Here is a 24,000-nt window from a genome sequence, read left to right as displayed (position 1 = left end):
TGTGTATCTCTCTACATGTCACACCACCCCTGGTTGTATCCATTTTAACAGGTATTATACTGGATTAACAAACTGTTCACTGTTAGTTTATGGACACCTCATAAATCACACGCAAACAATGAACTCATTGTTGGCAGAGTGATGGAGTGTTGGTTTACAGGCACACTCATATTAATGCTTCATAAACATTATAAATGACTATAAATGTTTCCTGTTTTTTACTCTCTCTCTGGTTCTCTCCGCTGTTATGTCACAACCCTAAAAAGTGTCACCCTGACATATTTGATGTTACTGCAAGAATTGCAAAGATGTTACTCAGAAATCATTTTCATGTATAAAAAGAAAGAAAAAAAGGGAAAAGGTGGTGGTGGGGTAGGGGTCTGATAAAACATTCATGATCACCTGAGTTTGGAGGATTGGACACAGAACCCCTTATTCAGCTCGTGGTATGCCGTTATAGCCATTTTATAAGCTTGCTCTCCATGTTCTTTGGTCATTGATTTCCTTCTCTGCCCCTTTCCATTACCTGTTGAGATGGGGGGGTTTTGCTCTTCGTCAAACCACACACACACACACACACACACACACACACACACACACACACACACACACACACAATCCTCTCTATCTGTCTTTCTAGCCACTGGCACCCTGGTGTATTTCTCCATCTCCTCCGCCTCTTGTAGCAAGAATGACAGGCCATGAGGAATGACAGTGGCTCTGTTTGTCATACAGTAGCAGCAAGAAGCAAGGATTTTTAATTGCATTGGAGAATCTTCATTAAAGAGAGCACATGGGGGCGGGAATGGGGGAGAGGGCTGCATGGGGCGGCGTTGGGGGGCACTCTGAGCCTGGTCATTAGGAGAAGGCACTAGCAGTATAGAAGGGTGGGCCCTCTTTGCATGCACACTCAGAATGCCTGCCGTACCTCGGTCATTTGTAACATAATAAGTGCCAGCACAATGACTGCAATGCGAGAAAGCACACCACAGGGAAGAGAAGGGGGAAGGGAGACAGCATGTCTGTCTAAAAGAGGGACTTTTTTGTCTTGATTAGAAAGTATAATGAGCTACTAAAGAAACAGGAAGGAAAAAAAAGATCTCTCCTGAGACTGATGGAAAACAAATTAATGTGGTGATTTGGATTTAATTATTATTTTTCTATTAGTCCACCATACAAAGACAGGGACAGCCGTCAGAAGCGAGTAGCTGTGCTTGCATTTATTGATTTTTGCCCAGACACATTCAGGGAATACAGATTCATCTGCTCTCCTCCCCACACAATCCGCTATGTGGGATTCCATTAACACAAGAAGCTTCCAGCAACTCTGAGATGTTTAATTTGAACACCATAAATGGGGCTTAAAATAGTGTTCACACACAAGAAAAGTGCCCTAAGGATGTCTTTTTATGCAATTGAATTAGGCCTCACTTGTTGTTGTGTCTTACATAATAACTATTAAATAAACACCCAATAAATTAAATTAAGACAATGTTCTGTAGAATGAGTCGAGTGCTATTGTTCCTCTCTGCCTCCAACATCTTACACTGCTATGATAGTTGAGTTTAATTTAATCTTTTGTTTTGGATTAATGTATGAACTGCAATTATTCTTCCCATCTATGTAGTATCTTCTCTTTGTAGCATCCTTTCAATACATTGGTAGTCTTCAACACAATGCCTTGTGAGATGTAATGATTTGCAAAGTCGTGATGATTTGAACTGCCTGTGTGATTGAAGCACAAGGGACCAATTTGCAGCTGCTACGTATGTGTAGAATATTGGTGTGCCTCAAGTAGCACTCATATTCTCTCGCTGACATGAAATTCAGCAATTATGCCAGATGAACACTGTTATTGATTGGTATCCTACTATCCCCTTAGAAGGTTTGCAATACATGTAATGGCTTTGAGTCTGTAGACCCAATTACAGATATTCTGAAACTCTGCCCAGTGGTATATGGGAATCCATGTGACAGTGAAACATGCATTAATCATTGACCTTTAACCCCAGAGTCATCTACAGGAAGCATGTTCAGGGATGTTGTGTTTTTTGTGACACAAATGTTTTTAGCCATCCCAAAGTCGTCCTTATGATTCACTGTCAGCTTGAATAAACATTGTACTTTTCAGTAAATGCATACAAAATGGCCTAGATAAATGTGATCGACCAAAAAATGTTTTCCATGCAAGGTTACCAAGGACACCCCTGCACGGTTGAAATGAGTGCACTTAGAGAGTGTTATTGTGGTGAATGTAACTGAGCAGAACCCTCTGTTGCATGATGTAATACACAGAAGGGAGAAATCATCATAATAGCAGAGTAGTAGAGTGACTCATTCGTTGATGAGGTACATTCTCACTGTCATTCAATGAAGAGATGCAGTCTGTGTGCACATGTTGTCAGTGTGTGACCGATGGAGAGAGAGAGAGAGAGAGAGAGAGAGAGAGAGAGAGAGAGCGAGCACATTAGTATGTTCCTTTTCTGGGAATGAGGAGTCATTTGTGCCAGGAAAGTGGAGAAACTAGTCCCAGCCCTACAGTGATGCATCTCTCCATGAAGAATTAGATCACAAGCAAATGTCACCTCAACCTGAGCAAAGCCAAATGACCTTGAATCAAATAAAAACGCATTTTTACCCACTTCAGTGTGTACACACGCCACACAAAATGTCAGCAGATTTTCCATTTGCTAAACCTGCGCCTAAGTGCAGGAGTTTAGCTAAGGTAATCAACCTAGTATTTTCCGTGTGAATAACACCCTGCAGGAACCCTGCTGTTGAATACAGTTAATGACAGTTACTGTCTTATAATTTAATCAACTTAAAATAAAGTGGCATGAAATTTCCCTTAAAAAAAAACAGGTGCACACACACATACAAACTGACATTACTTACATTCTGTGACTCTGATTTCTCTAATTCTGCTTTTTGAGACAGATGAAGCTGAGGGGATTTTTCAAGGGAAATTACTTTCAAGCTTTAGTGCATTGCTTAATCATAGTTTACATATAACTAGATAAGTGACCATTGTACTTTTGACATTACCATTATACTGAGGTGTTGCTGTGTTCCCCTCTCTTTTCTGACCTGCATAAAAAGCATGATATTAGTTATTACTGTAGTGCAATTGTAACACCAGTTTGTTTCTTTTTTCCTTTTTTTTACATGAATAATGCATGGTCATTACCTGGAAAAATAAGAAACATTATTGTAATTCCATGGAGACCAGTTGTACTTCTATTACAGTAAGTCATCCACTAGTGATTTGTAATGCAAAGGTAAGCTACCTTTTATGGGATTCCACTGAAATGCTAATCCGCAGGAGGCTCTCAGCTCATATTGACAGATTATTGTTGGCCAAATCAATCATCAGAGATTTAAACAGTGTTCCGTATCTGCAAGTGAAGCTTTCTTGTTAAGAGGATACTTTGACAAGTTTGATTTGGATTAAAGCATGGAAAAGGAATAATGTTATTTACACTGCAGTGTGCTGAAAAGTGGAACTCGTAACTAATCTCAAATTAGCCATGCCTTGTGTTACATTACTAGCATTTAGTGTGAACACCGACTTTTTTTTTTAGAACACACCAAACTCATGTGAGTGAGAATTTGGCACCTTCATTGATGGGACATTAGCCCTATTTATTCAACATCTCCAGGCAACAACACTGATAGTGACATAGTCACTGATACAGATAACAGTTCTGGAGGTGTATTGTGTCTGGCGCTCTGATTTAAAATTCTGAATAAAAAGAGTCATGCTGAAACTGCCAACATGGCTTTCAAAGATTTTTTAATGAAATTGTGAAATGAATCATTTCCTTGGCCGTTAAAAAAAAAAAAAAACGAGTGTTCATGAGAAAGAAACTCTTATAGACATCTTATATTGAAACTTAATTTGGTGAAATAGAAAAGAGCCAAAGAAAATAAGAGCATGGTAAGTGTGTGTGTGTGTTAGTGTTTTGACAACAAGAAAAATGACAATTAAATTCAATGATATGGTGCATCTGAAAGGTTAAGTTTGGTACAAGAAGAGTAGGAAAACAGCTATGAATGTGTTTCATTCCCTTCAAATGTCCCTGTTCAACTATATTCTGAACACATGTCAAGATAATGTACTGCTACTATATGTAAATTGCCATTGCTGTCACATACATCCATACTGTGGCTATTCAGCAAAAACTGAAATAATTACTAGTCTGATTTGATATATGTTTCATGCCCAAATAATTGTAAGAGCTGCCTGAAACATGAGTGGTTTTAACACCCACACATGACTACATGTGAAGCTTACTTTACTCAAAGTACCTGTGTATATTTAAATGTGGATACCATAAAAAAAAACAATATTTAAGAGCATATATTTGTGTGCAAGGTGAATTAGGCCTGGGTTTGTCCTACACGTTGATTCTGAATGCATTTGTTACCTTACCTACATACAAATAAAAGCAGAAACCACAAACAAAATAATCCAAAGTAAAATTGATGCTAATACATTGTTTCAAAATGCTTCCTTTGGTCTAATTATAGACCTTAAAGTCTCATTTAAATGCGGAAAAAATGTCCATGCATACCATAAGCTATTTTCAGATGAGGTGTGTCAAGGCCATCAAAAATCCATCTATTGAACAAGCTTTCATATTACTCCAGAGGTGTGTTTGAACTGTGTATAAAGCCTGAGCGCTATTATAAAATGTATGAAAAAAGCCCCCCCTGCAGATATAATGTCCACAAACATATTGCAGAACAACATCTGTACTCTTTTTAATCAGTAATGCATAAGACAAAATGTTCAGCACAGTAATGCTGTTTTTTAGTGTTTGGAGAGATCTGAGTTCCTGTAGCTGAACATCTGAGGAAACGTGTTTCTTGTTAATGTTTACCATACAGTTTGAGTAAAATGTTGTGACTTTCCCACAAAAAATTGATTGTTTGATATGCAAAGTCTGAGATTAATGAAGCCATATGAACAACCTTTCCCAACATCGGTTACATCTTGAATAAACCATAATATTTCAAAGCAAAATTAGAAATTGAAGGCATTATGTTAACATATTTACATACAACATGATCAAACAAACCCTTTTGAGTTCTTCACACATTTTGTACAAATTACAGATACAAATTACAGTACACATTTTAGGGCAGAGCGTTCAAAGGTACTTTAAGATTTTTCTGGTAATTTCTCTGCAAGACAATCTTTAATCCCTCAGAGTAATAACAGCTTGGTTCATTTGCATCATGAGCTGACATTTGCCTCTGAGCCTGATTGCCGTGTTTTAGAGCGTTTCATCCAAAAAAACTTAAACTTTGTGTTTAAAGATAAAACCCCAACTTTCCTTCAGCTCGCTGTTGATATTGAAAACAAAACCTGAAAACATCAACAGTGAGCTGGGAGGAATTTTGAGAATTTATAGGCGTTATTGGTCACAATAACAACATCAGGCGGTGCATCTTTACTGACCTTTTTACTGGCAACCTCTTAGATCCTCATGGGAGTGAATTCTTTATAAAGGGTATGGGCCTTGGAAGTTTCAACAATTAAGCCCACTGTAGAAAACTATGAGACAAATATAATGTGTCTTGTCTATGTGCCTTACACGTCAAAAATCTGGAGTACTGAAGTCAAAAGGCGATAACATCTGTCTGTCAGCCTGTCACACCTGCCTGTGTGAAAGTTTCGTTATGAATAAATGAATCGTAATGAAAAGTACAGTGGTGTCAAAGAGAACATTGTCTCTTGGAAATGAAATGCAGGTTTGGTGTGAAATAATGATCTAATTAACAGTGGTATAATCCTTTATATGTCAATTGAGCATTTAGGATTAGTATTAGTAGAATTCAAATGAAATCCACACTTGTTCCCTGAAGCAAATTATTATTCTTTGAAAAAAATAATTGTAAATGTTTATATTTCTATTAGTGTGACTGGGTGTATTTGTATTCATTTAATAATTAACTGTCTCTATTAATTTCTTTGATTGGGAAAATAAATTATTCAACAGACACAGTTCACAGTTCACATTGAGCTGTTGTGTTAATACGGCTGGGCAGGACTAGTGATTCATTACTGAATGATAATAAATAAAGTATTAAGGTTTGAAGTTTAGCAGGAAAATACATGCACGTATGGAGCATCTGAACATAGACTTAGGTGGGCCTGAGAGGGTGGTCTTAAGACGGTTTTAGGACTGATGAAAACAGGCCCTGTGTTAATTGATACTGGCAGGCTGCTGTTCCTCCTGGCAGTGTCCAGGCAGACATTCTGGCCTGCCCTCAGTGACGCCTGGTCAAAAATAGGGCACCACACAGCACAGTAATGATCACAATGGTGACATCATCTTTGCCTTCAGTGTGCTCTCCCCTCACTGCTCATCTGAACAAAGAGCAGCAGGCATGCAGGGAGGGAGGCAGATGTCACTTTGTGTCTGGGGAACATTAAGACCAGCAAATGTTTTTTGAATCCTTGGAAAAGCCTTTTAGTGGTTGTGTGTGGTAAAACATTGCTCTGTTAAAAAAGTCACTAATTGAAAAATGGACTCCTTCTCTTCATGAATCAAGTGTAGGCTATGTTTTTTTGTGTGTCAGCAACACAGAATTTAAAGATAACATTTCCACTGATAGGACTTATAATCGCTGATTGCAACGGAGCAAACCTATGGTCGGAGAAGAATGTCCGCAAATAGCTCACAAGCATTTTAGATGGTGCCCCTCAAACATGTGAGCTAAAGTGTTACCACATGTGGCCTTGCTTTTTTCCCCATTGTTGTTGTGTTTGAAGCAGGCCCATACACACTTTAAATGAAGCCAAACGTCATCCTCAAGTGGGCAAAGACTTCCTCATTATAAAAATATTAGCACATTGTCTGCCTATCCCCAATGAGAACATCACTAACAGAGATATTGCACTGTAAGCATGCAACTGAACTCCACGCATCACAAATCTTTGGCCACATTTAGCCTGAGGTTTGTTGTTCTACAAAACCTTTAAAAAAAGAAGCCATGTCTTGGTGAGAAGGTTTTTGAAAGCAACACAACATAGGAAATTCCCCCAGGACAACGACCTACAATATGTGCTTTGTAAGTTCCCTCAACTCTGCTGTGTTGCATGTTTGTTTTCATGAATCTTCAATTTGATTTACACTGGAAATAACTCACAACCTTGGCCTGGATGTTGCGTCGTAGAGGTTTCTCAAAAGGCATAGACTCTTGCTCTTTGTGCTCTTGAAGACACTGAGCTTGTATTGTAGTTCTCCTATAAACCAGCCTTTGTGGCATTCATGTGTCTTCACAAACAGAGAGAGGGAGGAAGGGAGGCATAGAGAGAGGGAGGGAGAGAGAGAGAGCGAGAGGAAACAGATTCTCAAGACCTGGACGAGTCGTGGGAAAAGAGGGGTCTTGTAGAGGAAAAGCAAGAAATGTCTCAGGACATTCCTTTGTGATTACACAGCCCTTTACAAATCCAGTCTTGCAGTTATTCTGTCTTAAGGCTTGAGTTTAAGTCAATTTCAGGAGCAGAGTGTAAACATCAACATCTCCATGTCCTTCAGGTTGTTGTGAGACGTTGTTCCAGTTATGTTTTGTGATTTTTAAAGCTATTTTGAGGGAAACGTCACCGTCAATTTGAACTAATTAGGCTTTTTTTGTCTAGCTCTGCACATAGGAAAACTTTGATTTTGCACCATGGCATTTTGTACAGCTGGGATAAACAGCACAGAGAGACAGGTAGGTATGCATCTCATATCCACACCACATAAACAAGAGGATTTAAGTAAGAGGAGGGCATTGTGTGCAAATATCAGGTTACATGCCCATGATCTTAGTTGAAAGCATTGGCTGCCCCCAGTGGGAAAAGAAGCATGTTCCTCCCTTGTCACAGCTAGCATGAATGAGAAACAGCTCCAAGGAATGCTCCATTATCATCCTATCAGCAGCACTGGGGGAGGAGAGCTTGTAGTCTCTCTTCATGTAGCAGAATCATGTGTCTGGAGAAAGAAGGGGGGGGCAGTGGCATTGGCCTACAGACTCGCAATTGGTTTGAGCATCCTCCTCCCCAACTTAACAGACCTTGTACTTCCTCATTTGTCTAGGTCATGCGTCCTTTTTGTCAGTAATTAATCTGTAGCACCAGCACCGCCCTCCTATATTTATCCTTTTCACTCTCAGTTTCTCCTTCACCTCTTGTTCTGTTAGCCTTGGGTAGATTTACACTCGGTTAGATCACTGACTGTTCACTGTTGTATCCATGCGACTAATAAAGGATTGCTTTGCCTGTCAAGTGCTACGTTTTACCAAGCATGATGAGTGTCTTGTTGACCTCCACATTATTATGCATCTGCTGTGCAACAGTGTTCCCTCTTCGCTCCAAACTGACCTTTCTGAGCCCCCACACACGTAACACGAATTAAGTGTGTTACAGTTTTAGATGGTACATTTTCACTTTCCTCAGTGAAAAACACACACACACACACACACACACACACAATAACGTCTATAATATATGCAACATGAAAACAAAATAAATTTTACAAAGTATATGTTCAGGATAATCTTTGATCAATGCTTCCTGTGGTCTACTAAATTAGATGTGAGTTAAAGTATGCAAATCAAATGAATGCTGCTAATCCTGGATTTACTGTGATGACGGGATCTACAAGGCCTTTCAAAACAATTATTCAAATCAATCTAATTAAACCTGTTGAAATTGGCTTTAATTGCCTCCCTGACTAAACAAACACCAAGTTCTGGCATGCAAATAATAGTGCCACTCAATTGCCTCTTCCAAGGATGTGGAGGGAGAAAGTGTGAGCTGCAGCGCCACTTAGTGGCTCTGGCTTTCATAATGACGCCAGCCCTAGACAGCACCAGCGTATACACTATCTGTGTGTGTGTGTGTGTGTGTGTGTGTGTGTGTGTGTGTGTGTGTGTGTGTGTGTGTGTGTGTGTGTGTGCGCGTGCTACCTTTGTTACAAAATGACCCAGATTCAGATAATTTTCAAATAAGTCATAACCCTTATAGAAAAACACTTATTTAGCATTTGCTCAGCAGTGCTGGAAAGCATGTACGTAGCTGTAAGCAAAGTTTTCACTTATTCATTTTGACTTGTGTTCACAGTGACTCCCTTGAGGCAGTAATTTTGAAAATGTCAGAATGCCATGATGCGCGTAAGATGCATCACATGACCCAGTTTAGTCAAAATCCAATGACTGGTGTGTGGGTGTATGTGTGTGAGAGATATTTTATATAAAGGACAGATACTTGAAACTTGAATTACATTAACTTTCATGCCAATACATTCAATCTAAGACTGCTACAATTTAGATGTTTTAACAGATTCATTGATCAACATTTTAATGCGTGAATAAATCATGGCAGATAAAAATATAAACATTTGTCTCTCTTCCCATTTCGCGATGGCTAATATATTCCTTCATCACATTAATTGCTACATCTTCTCTATTGTCATTGTACTAAATTGACAGTCGTGTACTAGGTTCGTTTTTCCACATCCATGTCTTTTCTGTTCATCACATTAGGAAGTGTGAGGTTTATCAAGCTAGTTTGCCATAATCATAATAATCAGATGTCAAACAATGATAATATAAAACAACTCATTGCTGTACCACTGTCAAATGTAATTTATTAAAAGTGAAAGTTCTGCAATTATGACTTTACTTTAGTAAATGTAGAAGTGTTATCAACAATATGTAGCCTATTTAAATATCAAAAGTAAAAGTGCTTATTATTCATAACTGCAGAGTGACCCCTTACAGAATGTTATACTATTATTATGTTGGAGTTTTATTACTGTTGCAGATATTTAAACAGCATGTTAATGTTGTTAATTGAGTTGTTTTTGATTTGATACACTGTTGGGTAGTTTGTTCTGTAACATGGATACATATTTCATTCAATCATATATTTTGTTAAATCTTTTTTGTCTGCAAATCTAAATTAGCAGAGTAACTGTAACTAGTTTCCAAATCAAGTAAAAAGTACAACAATTCCCTTTGAAATGTTGGCAAGTAGGAGTATTAATTAGCATCAAATGTAAATAACATAAACTTAAGCGCAGTACTTGAGTAAATGTACTTAGTTACTTCCCACCACTGCCTGTAAAATATGATAAAAATGAAACATGAAACTCAAACAGACCACAGGCTGAACTGCTACATTTATCAAATTAAATGACTAAATCAACATTTCAGGAGGGGAACTGCATCCTCAAATAGTTTTCTATGTCAGACAATAGTCTGAGAAAGTATGGCATCTCACCTGCTACACAATATTGTATAGTTTACTGTATATCTGCTTTATTCACAAGTTATATTCCAGACTTTAAACCCCAAATTGTTTATTTTATTTCCAGCTGGATTCACTGTCTGTTTTGAGCTGCTTCAAATGCAGTGTTTGCCAATATCCCAAACTCACTGACACAAACTAGCAGTGGGGATAACTAAAAATCCATGGCACATATAATACTTTCCACAATACACTGGCACATCTCATACTGTTACAGTAATAATACTGGCTCATTGTCTTTTCGCATGCCTCATTCCACATTTTTTGTAGATCACCCAATCTTTGTACACGGACACTACTCTCTAGTTGTTTTTTTCACTTGTTTTGTTTTAATAGTTTAAAATTCAGTAACAAATATTTGCTCCAGGGACTTCAACTCATGTTAAGCCATTAAGTAACACTTTTTTAGGATTGTACACAGAGATCTTCATAAAGCAGCAGCCTGCCTGTATAGAGTACTGAAAACCATGCTATGATTACAGAAGTGACAAAGGAAATTTGAAGCATCCTGTATATGTGACATATTTTGAGAAAGAAGCAGACTCCCACTGATAAAATAAAATTACGTTAGGTGTAGTCAGGTTATTCCAGAGCCCAAATGTTGTATTGTAGAGCCATGTATGGGCTTGTATTTGTGCAAAAAACATATGCAGTGTGTCAGCATTGGAGTTGGTGGTGGAATAAATCAATTAATCCTGATTGATTTATCTAAGCCACATGAGGACGCTATTTGACTATATTTGAGGCTTCAAAATCGGTGTGAGGTATGCAATTTGATTTTATCATTGCCATAAATCTGTCTATTCTACTCGGGTTGCATTAATTTAGTGGGCCTAGTTAAAACTTTCCTTAAAAAAACTGTGCATAAGGAAAATAAACCACCTGAAACAATCTTCTAATCTAAACAACTCCCTCCTGAAGCTTCATGAAGCATTGAAGTTCCAGTAAATTGGTTTGCAAAATGGTTCATTTTACACAAAACCATTTGTGACCTATTCATATAGTGTTTATTTTCTGATAAGTAGGCCTATGCTTGAGTGAGTAATGCATCAAATGTGTGTAATCAATCCTTTGGTAAATAATTGTTTTATAATAATGGCATGAGTGGCATCAGTTCTAAAACTGGAGTGGCAGTGGTTTAACCGGGCAGAGGGCAGTGGATGTGCTTGTGTAACTAGCTAGGGAAATGATGTGGAGGGGAGACTTTATTCGTTTTATTCAGGGCAATAATTTATCACTGTGTTAGACGCCATCAATGACGCCATTTGTCTACAAACAATACAAGTCTGCTATACTTCTTCGCGGAAAACATCCTGGATACTCTACAGTCGACAAGCTCCGAAACCTCGGCACATGTTGTTCGTGTTGTCTACGCGTTAACATGTATGCAATCCCGCATATTTGAACTGGTTGGCTTTCCATAACATCACTCCCTTCGGGTCATTGCGTCAACAGCAGTCAACACAGACGCCATCGCTTCTGTTGTGCTAACTTAAGCAAGGAAGATTGAACTCGAAGGTGAGGATGTTTAAATGCTGACAGCAGTGTATTGTGTTAGAAATGTTGTGTATGTAAAATGACACCTAGTACTGAAACTGGTTGTCTCAAACTATCAAGGCTTCTTAACGCCAGCGTACAAATGACAAGCTAACCAGCTAGCTAGCTAATAGCTAAGTGAGTTTCCAGCCGCTGTAGCAAACAGCTCTTCATAAAAACATCAGCTGAACCACCCTGTTAGCACATCTGAAAAGCGACAAGGGAGGCAAGTGTTAAACTGCTTCTTTTTCTTTATTAGCTAGCTAGCTACCGTACGTTATTGTGTAGCTAACCGAACGTTTAACGGTAACGTTAGCTACTTGCCGCATATGAAATGTGCAAGACAATCGAATATATAATATCTAGCTAGCTAGCTACAACCACCAAATATCTATAACAATTAAAATATCTATAATCAACAGTGACGTGAACGTTTCGAGCAGGAAGCGTTAACAGAAATAACGCTAGGGTTAGATTCTTATGGTTAGATGGTTAAATTAGCTAGTGCTAATGTTACCATTTAAGTGTCATTCAACTTTCGATAGTCGGCTAATTTAACGTCAGCTAACTTAACGCTGACTAGTTGAAGACAAGTCAGGCAGGGTAATGTTGGCTCACACCGAAAACACAAGACGTTAACATGTTTTTACTCAATTTCAATCAATGACTAAGCTGTCTGCTGATTTATTTATTTTATTTTTTTTAGGTATGGTTACTAATTGATAGGGATTTTGATGCATGGCCATTCGCTCACCTCAGTTGCCATTGTTTTGACTAACTTAATTAAACCTATTTAAAACTACTGCAATTATTAGGATTTAAGATTCAAAATCCTTTATTCATCCCAAAATGGAGAAATTCACACTGTTGCAGCAGCAAGGGATAAGAGGAAAAACAACCAGTTCTGTAATAAATCCTTGAACGTTAGCTATATGTTGTTTCAACGCTATGGTCATTGTGACAAAGGCTGTGGTTTGTGGTGCTGTTGAATTGTGTTGCCCTCATTAACCTAAATGGATTGGACAAAATGTTAGAAACATGTTTCTGTGTAAGGCAACGCAATTCAACAGCACCACAAATCACGGCCTTCATCATTTACACCCTTTAAAGTCGAACCGACACCTCTCTGAAACAGTTGCATTAAAAGCTTTGTGAAGGTAGGATTCATTGCAGGGTGTTTGTTTCCCAGGAGACAGGACACACCTGCAGCTTGTTACATAAATTAATGGTAGCAGCAAATGGGACTATTTCTGTAACTGGTAGTTAACCACAAGTTAAAACAAGTTTTTATGTATATGCAAATTATTGTAGGTTATTTCTTCCTAGACTACTACGTTTTGTTCATTGTTTAATGATAAAACATTTACGTTTCCCTAAATATCTTGTATTCTGTTTTTGGTGGTTAAAAGGTTTAAGTGCTGTGTTGTGGTTTAAAATGTTAGTTTTTTGGCCTTTTTTACTGCTGATCATTTCAGTCTGACAGGCTGCAGGCTTGCTAAGCTATCTTTGACCACAGCTGCTGTAGCTAATGTCCATAGAGCCATATCACTACCAGGGCGTAACTCATACTGCACCACCTTTTATGTTTTTTTTTGTCTAATACAGCAATAGCCCTTAAGGTTACTGAAATTAAAAAAAATGAGAATATTACAATTTACTTGACCGTGCTCTAAATGTTGGATTTAGTAATGCAGCTTAATAATAAATGATCCCAGTGTCTCATAACTGTTCTAGAGCACCTTGCTTGTTTAGATACACAGCTCAGAGTGCTACTGCTTGCTCCATGGAAGTGTCATGTTCATGTAACAGAGTTCATAGTCCCAAAGATAGGCACTGATACCAAGTCCGCAAAACGGTGTCAAATTTTAGTGTTTGCAGACATAGTCACGTGCGCTCCATCAACAAATCTGACACGCTCACACAAGCGTTATTACTAGAAAGATTGAGAGGTTGCAGGCCCTTTTTTAAAAGTCTGTGCTGTAAGGTGTAAACTTCATGCCCTGTTTCATCATTGGATGGGGAATAAAAGATGCATTTGTGATTAGTTCTTTCTGCTTCCTGCTAGCTCATCTCAACTATCGTGCAATAATATCTTTTGGATTTCTCATCTTCACATCGCAACAGGCAATCCATGATGGACTCCAGGTCTCGCAGACTGCCTTTTTGTCTGCCCAGCAGCTCAAGGTCTTCGTACACATCCAGTCCAACAGTCTCCTCCTCATCACTGGGCTCTAGTAGGTTGTACAGTAGGGAGACGGTGCTGAATAATGACCGCTTCCCGAGGGCATCATCAGCTTACAAAGCAGACCTGGACCACCAGGTAGGCTTACTACACACACACACACACACACACACACACACACCTTTTTGCGTAGGTGTTGTTTAGCTGTCATTGTAGAAGAACACCAGCTTTTATTTAATTCAGCCTGGTATGCAAAGGTCATGTACGGTGTCAATGTCAGTTAAAATAGTGTTGGTTTAAGTTGGATAAACAGTCAAGAGTGACAATAACAACAACTGCACTTATTGGGCCTGAGTGCACATCATCCTGCTGTATCTGTGTTTCTATTCCACTTGGGGCTTTAGTCATCTGCCTTTCTAGTGCATTCCAGAGAGAGGGTGTTCAAGTAAGCTCCTTTCTTACAGGTTCCCTTAGGAGCATGGTACAGTAGCAGACTACATATATCATTGGTTCAACAGCAGACACTTTGGATGTCTTTTTATAGGGCAGCCTAGATTCCTTGGGACACGAGCGTATTTCAGTCCTGCTGCTTGTCAAGATAGTGTTACTGTTGGCCTGGGCCCTGTCTAGTTCCTGTTCTTTCCAGAAGAGTCCAAGCTAGGTGACCCAACAAACCGCTCACCATGGCTTTATTTTTTTATGGGCATAATGAGTTGAGCACCAATTTAAGTTATTCTCTTAAAATAGTATGCATTGAAAGAGACACACACACACACACACACACAACATACCGGCTCTGCTATTCTCCAAAAGAGACATGCTACTCTTACAACGTGGGGTTAGTAAACAGTAGAACGCAGCATTGAGGCCGACTAATGAATATTTATATATGCCGATTAATTTGATGTTTGAGCGCGGCTTGGGTGGAGACAGACAGAATTTGTGACAAAGTCGACCCGCATCACAGCATTGCACCAGAAAAGGGCCGAAAATTAGCACGTTCACCCAGGTGTCCTGTTTCCGTGACTACCGATTTGGAGTTGGAGTCAATACATACACGTGCCTACTGAGGAGTCATTTGTCCTGGGAGTGAATGCACATTGTAACTTTTCCCACTACAACCAAATGTTAGTGGGTATAAGTGGGTTTTTAGCAAGTGGGTAAGGGGTATTTCTTAACAAGAAAGCAACTTGTGTGCATACATGTTTAGTTAGTGTTCTACAGTTACAGGCCATTTAAGGTATCCTGTGGAGGTTTCTTACAGTTACAGTATGTTTACACTGGGTTTTTCTTGTCAAAACACACCAACTTGTTGAATGCATATCCTTCCTCATAGAACACAAAGCCAATCTTCTGAATATGTTAAAAAGTATTCTAAGTTTACGAGATGCAAACAAAACGGGGCGCCTGCGCCGCTATTGATTGTGCCACTACTAAAACACAGGAAACATTTACACATTTTTGTATTACTTATTTGGCTGTGTGTGTGAGATTACTAACTAATGCTACTTGTTATACCTTCTCTCCTTTTTGAAGAGCTCTCGTCTCCTGAGCTCGTCCAGAGACTACAGCAGCTCTGACAGCCGCTCCCCCAGCTGGAAGTTGCCCTCTTCTCTGACATTGTCCAGCAGATCTTATGATCGCCCGTGGGCTGAATCCTCCCTCAGCAGCAGGAGCAAACTGGTACTGAAGCTGTACTGTCTCACTTGTCTATAGCATGTAAAATACAGTCTTGGTCGAAGGTATTTTCTAAAACTTTAAACATTTAAGTTCAGAGGAATATTGCTGAATGATGTCATTGAAATATATTCAGTTTTTAATGTCTACCTTAATTTTCCCAGACTGATTCTGAAGGGAGGTTGGGGATGCGCTCTGGTCTGTTGAATGCCAGTGATGATGGCGATTCTAAAAGGGCCAAACTGTCATACAGCAACAGAGGACTGTACCCAAGAACGGCCAGCACCTCAGTTACAGGATCCACTTATTCCAGTACTGGGCTTAGCAGTGGCAGAGGTACATAATACCAGACCTGAGGAGGTCATAAGAAAAACTGTTACCCTAAGACTAGTCCATATCCTTCGCGTTCCACTTCCGGGATTGCTCCGGTGCGGCAGGAAATTCTGCCAGATGCATGTATTTTCCGTTTCCTTCTGCTTTCTTTGTGTTGGAATTTTAAATTCGGTGGATTTATGAGGACTATGGTTAACTGCTCCTCAGATCTCTGCAGGCTAGCTAGACTATGTCCAATCTGAGTTTTCTCTCGCAAGACTAATTTGCAGCGGCTCTGTGCGGATTTTAGCACCGCCCATCACGATTCTGATTGGTTTTAAAAAAATGCCATTAAACCAGAGCACGTTTTACTCCCATCCCCGAATGCTCTGTGGAGTAGCCTGACCCTCCTTCAGCTCGCTTTGGAGAAGGATCTGGCAATGCGAGACTACCCTAAAGGCTCTGACACACCAACCCAACGACCGACCGTCGGCAGAAAATGTAAAGCCCATGTCTTGCTTGATGTGATTTGACATTTGCTGAAAAGGTAATGATATTTTAACTATTGCGCTTCTAACAAGCTGCGAGAAAAACGCAATGCGAGGCCCAAGAAAGAAGCACATGTCAGGCACGCTGTCCCAAAGGAAAAAAAATGGTTGTATTTCCTCATTTTAGTTGACTCCCCTTCAGTGGACGGCTGATGCGTCTCCAAAATATGATGGGCTTTTTACCAACGTGTTGTTGACTCGTTAGCAGTAGAAGCTAAAACAGATGAGTTGAAATGCCCGAAACGCAAATTACATATTGAGCCTATCATTATTCACAGTAAATTCACAGAAAATACTGGGTATTCAGTAGTCTGTCGGGTAGTCTGATTTGGCTTCAGTCCAGGTGGTAACAGTATTGAAACGGCGGTGCTCAAAGTAGAGATGATTCGAATAACAGTGCTCTTGTCAACAAAGCTGTGCTAACAACAAATCTGTGGTCACATGGGTGGTTAATTAATATTGGCTCGCATTAGTAACAAGTCACCATGAAAATTAATTATAGTGTATGTGTGTGTATTTTTTTTTTTTATATATATATACACACACACACACACACACACACACATATATATGTATATAATGTGTGTGTATATGTGCACTATGAGTTCCTGCATGGTCATTTCTGTTGACGTTCCAAGTAAATTCCAAACATAACAGAACAAGCTCGCCCCTCCCCCCATGTTTCTGTAACTGTCATGACTGACTGTCACTAACCCCCACCCCCTCCCCCAACCATCTTGTCGGTGATTGGCTGGAGTGGTTTGTTGTATTTTGGTGCACAGCCTGTGCCTCTAGTGTTTGTTTGACGTTTACGACCCCTGTGTTGTCTCCCGAGACCGGGCTTTTTCACAGTGTATTCAGGGGGCAGGCAGCTAGCGGATCAAGGAGAGATGCCTACGATTTGAGACAAAAATGAAATCGTGCTAAAACCATGCAGGAACTCATAGTGCACCTTTTAAGTTGCAGCGACAGTCAATCTGATGCGGAAAGAACAAGCATCTTTTGAAGCAGTGACACCACCTTAATACATGTCTTAACTTTGGGTGAAGCTGTTGCTTGAGAAAAACTTAACCAAATGCTAACCTCAGTCATGTAGTCATTCTGTCTAATATTAAATATATATCCAATAACGTTTTGTAATTTGAGTTATATACTGTTGATTTTGTGACATAGAATTTAAAAAAATTACATTGTAAGTTACACTGTTATTGAACAGCATTTTAATCAAGTGTCAAGACCATCCCGTTACCTTTCTTTTAGTCGTTCACTCTAAACAGCTTCTAAATTAGCAGGCTTAAGGTAAGCGTTGTCAGTTGGTTCAGTTAGCTACATAACAGTTAAACCTGGCAATTACTAGGTGTAAATGTGATAATTCCAACAATGTTCAACTGATTTGGAAAATGAACACAGCAAGCCTCTAAACAGCTTGTCACTTCTTTTTCTTAACAGGTACAGGTCAAAAACAAAATGACACTTACGATTCATCGTGGAGCTCATGCCGTTTACTTTCACAGTCGCCGTCATCTTCCTCCTCAAAGCCGCTGTTGTCCAGGAGAGAGCTAGAGACAAAGAACCAGCCCAGTCTCTCAGGTTTGGGAGACAGAAGGAGAAGTACTCCTGGATTGGCTTCCTCATTGTGTAGGCATATTTTGTGATGTACACAACCTATGCAAATGTATTGTTACATATACTGTAAGCCAATTTCACACAAACTGCTCTTCTCTTCCCTCATTTCAGATCCGACAGACAGGGTGACGTCCACGTATGCACAGGGCGCTCGGCCCAAAGAGAGTGCCTACTCTCCCTCCTTTTCTTCCTCCTCCTCTACTGCTAGAGAAAGCTCCCTAAATCGCCACCTCTCATCTTCCTCCTCCCACCGATCTTCTCCTCCGGTGCGCGACTTCAGCAACAGAACCCCATCCCGTTTCTTGAACGGCTCATCCCCCCTCCACTCATCTCAGGAACAGACAAGAAACCCTCACTCCTCTTTAGGTATCTCCTCCTCTTACTCCTCGCACACCTCCAGGTACACCACTCCCCTGCCCAGACCAGAGGTTACGCTCCCTTCGAGGCCAGCCCCTGAAGGTGGAGAGACGGAGGGCCGCAGCTCCACTCGCCGCCTTTTGTCCCGTCTCTTTTCGCGGCGCTCCAGCCAAGACTCTTCTAGTGGATCCTCCAGTGTTCGCTCCCTCGATGACGACAGTCCATCAACTGGTGGAGAGTCTGTGGACAGTGACGAGGGAGCCAGGATGTCTAGTGTGGAGCCTGACACTAGAGGATCAGAGGCAACGCCGGGTAGCCTCCGGAATCGTAGAGCCGGCCTCGCTCCTATCCAGGAAAACAACGATGGCTGTCGTAGTGGCCTGGCTCAGTCCAGAACGGCATTGTCAAGAGAGCCTGGCGTCGGCAGTAGTAATACCAGCAGCAGCGGAGGAGGCAGCAGCTACTCCTGGCTTTCCTCCTCCCTCCGTGGCCGCTGCCCCCCCCTGCTCTCTCGCCTCAGAAGACATGCTCGGGACGAGAATGCGCAGTCATCTGCAGGCTTAGAAGAAGGCTACAGCCGTCCACAGCATTTACTGAGAAGGTGGGATGACATTGAGCATAAAGCAACGCAGGAAGATGAAGATGAAGAAGAAGAGGAGGAAGAGGAGGAGGAGGAGGAGGAAGAAGAAGAAGAAGAAGAAGAAGAAGATGATGGTGCGGTTGGTTTAGAGCCCTTTGGCACAGGTCGTCCCTGGAGACTCGAGAATGAAACGTTACCTGAACTCGAAGATGCCTCGGTTGAATTTTCGCCGCGTCGCAGAGTCGGAGTATTTGAAAACATTTCGCTTTCTATGGGCCCGTTGGGTGGTGTTGAGAGCCAGCTGGATGGCCAGAAGGAGAAACCCGTTTCCAGTGTGGATCAAGAGAAGCTGCGCAAGATTAAGGAGAGGTAATGGATTTTGATTTCAGGCTGTACCCTTTTATAATACAAATGTACATCACATCGTAGCGAAATCCAAGCCTACAATAGAATGCTTCATTCTTAACTGTGTCTTTTGTAATTTACAATTTTTAAAATATTGTCTTACATTAAAGTTGCAGGGGGAATTGGTCTTACAATACATATGACTTTTTTGTTTTCTTTTGAATTGTAGCCTCAGGCGACTTTATTAAGTAAGGTAGACCTAAAGTGGCTCTCGTGCCAGCCTTACTGACTCCAAATCTCTTCAGTTTGTCAGATAATCGGTAACATTCTTCAGCTAGGCTAATTACTTCTTGGACTGATGGTACGTCAATACTGAATGAAAAACCTAATGCGTTTCCTTCTCTAAGACAGAAAACTACTGTCCAATATGCCCTCAAAAGTGTTTTTATAGTCTTACATTTTAAGTAATTTAGTTAGTACAGTACTAACTGAAAGTACTACTTTTATAAGTAAAGTTTTTTTTTATATGAAACAAGAGATGTAAAAAAAGAGTTACTGTATCAACAGTAGAACTAAATATCCTCCTTTACTGCTATAGACTGCTGCTGGAGGATTCTGACGAGGAAGAAGGCGATCTGTGCCGAATCTGCCAGATGGGGGAGGAATCTGCCGCCAACCCCCTGATTCAGCCTTGCCGCTGTACAGGCAGTCTGCAATACGTCCACCAGGACTGCATCAAGAGGTGGCTCCGCTCCAAAATTGGCTCAGGTAAAATAAATATATATATTTATATATATAAACTAGAGATGCACCGATAGACCGGCCGGTGACAGGAATTGGCCGGTTTTCACGTGCTCGGCCATGACCGGCAGGTCAGTCTGACATATGCCGATTTCAGGCCGGTCAATGCTACAATTAACGGACAGCATAAGTTATACGAGTTACAGTTCTCAAGGACGCACGCGTGTGTGAATTTCCCAGACCAGGAGTAATTTATATAGTTCTATTTTAGAGTGATCCATTATCTGTTCAAAAAATGTTCTATGTTCTGTGCAAAATGTTCTATTAAAGTAAAGAGAGAAAATAAATATTTGTGTGTGCTGTAAAGAGGTTAGAAAAAATGAAATCGGAATCAGCTAAAATCGGTATCGGCTGGTCTAACTCAAAGAAAATCGGAATTGGCCTAGAAAGTTGTAGTCGGTGCATCGCTAATATAAACCTATTACTTGGCTACAGCTTTCACCAAAACCTCGTCTTGTCAACCGAGTCAATGTGTGTTTTTCTTTTAGGCACAAACCTTGAGGCCATCGCAACATGTGAGCTCTGCAAGGAGAAGCTGCATTTGAACATAGACAACTTTGACATCCAGGAGTTATACAGGACCCATGTGCAAGTGAGTCACCATTTAACTTCCCTTAGAGAATTGAATTTCAAAATGTACAGTGCCCGATACATTCCTAATTAATTAAAAGCAACACAAAAAACTGCTGAATGAAACTAAAACATTAATTTGTCTTAGTCTTTTTTTTTTTGTGTGTGTCTAACAAATTGGAAACAACCGCAAAGCCCAGTCTGACGGCTGATAATAAATGAAGCATGGTATCCTGGGCCGATGTTGTATGACGTGTTTAAGTTTGCTAGACTAACATCATGTCAAAGTACCAGTTTACATATAAACAGATTGTTGACAACTTAAAGGGAAACCCCCTAAATGAATGAGTGGAAAAAAACAAAGCAAATGCAGATGGTTCCATGCAGGGCATGTAATGGCAAAATTTTATTTTGACATAATAGTTTAATATCCTACAAGATACTCTTATATATTTTACAAGAGTTCTCTTATATTCTTTAATTTTGTGTAAACTCTAGGACTTCAAGGAGAAGCAACTGGCGTCGTAAAACCTTGAGCCTAGTTGAAGCTATTCTTTGTTTTCAGAACTCAGTCTCTCCTTTTTAGCAGATAAGGGTGAAGAGGGCCATCACATTTGAGCTGTGTCTCATTTTCTGTCTCCTAAGCTACATTGGTGTTTAGGCTAAGTTGGGAAACAGGAGCAGAGGGGAAGGTTGTGAAAGGATTTGACTGTTTATGGTGTCTTTTCCTCTGTGAAGCTGCTAAAGATAACCTGACTGGGGGTGGTTTAAGGGAGTTTCTACTATATAGATGTATGGATTTGTTGGCTTGGTCAGAAGACCCTTTCAGATGTGCTACGAGTACCTGTGAAACTGTTTTCTCTGCTTTTGAAAAAGTAAATAAATACTCAAAGACCAAACTTTGGTTTTATTCTCAGTAAGTCTTTATTAGTTTCAGTTCTTGTGTTTTGTTTTTTTAAAATCCACACTCGTGCTGCTAACAAGAAAACTTCCACAACAGGCACCAGTGCTCAAAGAATGGATGGTTTGAGTATGATGTGAGTCTATGCTATGGCGTTCCACAGACTTTTAGAATCTTTGCCACGCGGCTTTGAAACTGTTGTGGAAGCTCTTGGTGGCTCCACACATGTTGGGCTATCCTTTTTATTTTGTCAACCGTCTACTGCAGGGGTGTCAAACATACGGCCCGTGGGCCAGAACCGGCCCGCCGGTGAAAATTGCAGAGAAGTAATTAATTCCAATTCCAAATTTGCCACTTTAATCTCATAGAATATCTGAGTTCTTTTTTCCGTAAATTTGTGACTTTAATCTTAGAAATTCTGAGTTTTTTTTCTCTCAAAATATTACCCCTCTCTCCCAGGTCCGTAACATAATTTTTTTTCTCCTACAATGGCCTTAGAACGCTGTCGTTAGGGTTGGCCATCGTTTAGAGTTTAACAATTCTGATTCCAATTGCGATTCTTCCTTTCCATTCCGGTTCTTATCGATTCCGATTCTTTTGAGGGTTGGAGTTGAAACGGGTCACGTGCTTATTTCACAAATTAGAGGAAAGTTTGATTTTGATTCAATGGTGGGTTGCAGTTTCACCGGGCTTTTTCAACATAAAATAAAGCCAGACTAGGGCTCCGCTTACTGTGCTCCACGGCTGCAACACAACAAGCGCCTGGCCGCTACGGAAACCAAAACTTGCGCATGTTAAATTTGGAACCCATGATCAGATTTGAAACCAAATCCTCCAAACGATTCCAATAAAGAAACGATTCCAAGTAGGAATCGGTTCTCGATGCCCGACCCTAGCTGTCGTAGAAGAAGCGACTTGCGTTTTCCAACGTCAAGCTGACAAGAAACTCCGTGGCAGATAAAGTTTCTGATCTTTCTGGAGTAGTTTGCTGGTCTGGCCCACTTGAGATCAAATTAGGGGCATGTGGCCCATGAAGTAAAATGAGTTTGACCCCCCAGGTGTATTGTACTGTATATGTTCTGGATGAAAACTGTGCAGGTTACTGAAAGGTGTTTTTTCTTGCTTCCCAGTCAGAATATGATGAGTTTATCAGCAGCGGTCTCTATCTGGTGGTGCTGCTGCATTTCTGTGAGCAGAGGTTCTCCGATGTCCTCGGAGCAGTCGATGCAGCTGGGGTGAGAACACACTCGCGCTTACTAGAGCTACAGTACTAATTCAGCTCTACAGCTTTTCGAATTCCATCACTCTTTTCCAACATTGTCTGAAAGTGCCATGTGTATGTTATTGCTGTCAATAGACTTGTATTACAGGGTACAGTGGTTCCTGGTATTTTTGGCTGAACCGCAGAAAAGCGGGAGCCAGCCCTATAAACGTCAAGGTCTGTCCCTGAACGATAGTTACGCCATTGGTTGAAGGGAGTAATGACGTCGCACCATTAGTCGGTCGAGTTTTCCCATTGGCCGTGGCTCTTTCAAAAGGAATAGGTGCGGCAGTGTTTCCGCTGGTAACATCTTTGCCTCCGCGATCAATCAGCTGATGCGCTTCCTCGATGCACGGTTGTCAGGGCAGACAGGTGTTAGCGATCGGAGCAGAAGAGATATTAAAGAGTAGTGATAGTAAAGTGGTCAGGTAGTCGTTAGTGTACCTTGTAGGTTTCAGTGTGCCCATGAATAAACACTACCACTTGTCGAACCAACATTTGAGGCTGTGGGCATGTTAATACTTGTCATGGGGTGTAACTTAGGTCTGGTGTGTTTAACAAAGTAACACAATTACACACGAACACTTAAAGTGCTCATATTATGTTTTTGGCTTTTCCCCTTTCCTTTTAGTGTGTTCTATATCTTTTTGTGCACATTATAGGTTTACAAAGTGAAAAGCCCAAAGTCCACCCCAAAGGGACTTACCATCTTACAGAGAAAACACTGTTCACAAACTGCTCCAAACAGCTCTGTTGTAGTCCAGCCTTTACTTCCGCGACGAACGTTCGTCACTTTGTAACACACGTTATAATGCTCGCCCTCATACACTGCTTCTGACTAGCTTGTAGTGCTTATCTAGCTACTGAGCATGTGCGACTCCCAACAAAGATGGAACAGAAGTACGATGTCTCACTCTGTAGCTAAAACGGAGAGCTCAACACACAGGGTGAAAAGAGGAGCTGCAGCAATGTACAGTACGACAGATATATGGTGTTTACTG

At 40.5% G+C, this 24,000-nt stretch overlaps 1 protein-coding gene across 2 annotated transcripts in view; it reads left to right on the top strand.

Annotated features, from left to right (window-relative positions):
• The first annotated feature begins 11,500 nt into the window (after positions 1-11,500).
• marchf7 (membrane-associated ring finger (C3HC4) 7) overlaps positions 11,501-24,000 on the top strand; it is a 14,273-nt gene continuing 1,773 nt past the window's right edge. Inside the window, exons 1-9 of one of the 2 annotated variants that reach the window (XM_078246116.1) lie at positions 11,501-11,821; positions 13,964-14,159; positions 15,558-15,704; positions 15,863-16,034; positions 18,008-18,196; positions 18,296-19,490; positions 20,065-20,234; positions 20,756-20,859; positions 22,869-22,973. In XM_078246116.1, coding sequence (XP_078102242.1) covers positions 13,971-14,159; positions 15,558-15,704; positions 15,863-16,034; positions 18,008-18,196; positions 18,296-19,490; positions 20,065-20,234; positions 20,756-20,859; positions 22,869-22,973 — 2,271 coding nt within the window. In that variant the 5' untranslated portion in view covers positions 11,501-11,821; positions 13,964-13,970. Of the gene's footprint in view, positions 11,822-13,904; positions 14,160-15,557; positions 15,705-15,862; positions 16,035-18,007; positions 18,197-18,295; positions 19,491-20,064; positions 20,235-20,755; positions 20,860-22,868; positions 22,974-24,000 lie in introns of both variants that reach the window. The other variant, XM_078246125.1, reaches the window with a different exon arrangement.

Source organism: Sander vitreus, chromosome 1, assembly GCF_031162955.1.
Source record: "Sander vitreus isolate 19-12246 chromosome 1, sanVit1, whole genome shotgun sequence".
In the NCBI taxonomy this organism is placed as follows: Eukaryota; Metazoa; Chordata; class Actinopteri; order Perciformes; family Percidae; genus Sander; species Sander vitreus.
This window is presented reverse-complemented; position numbering and strand designations above follow the sequence as displayed.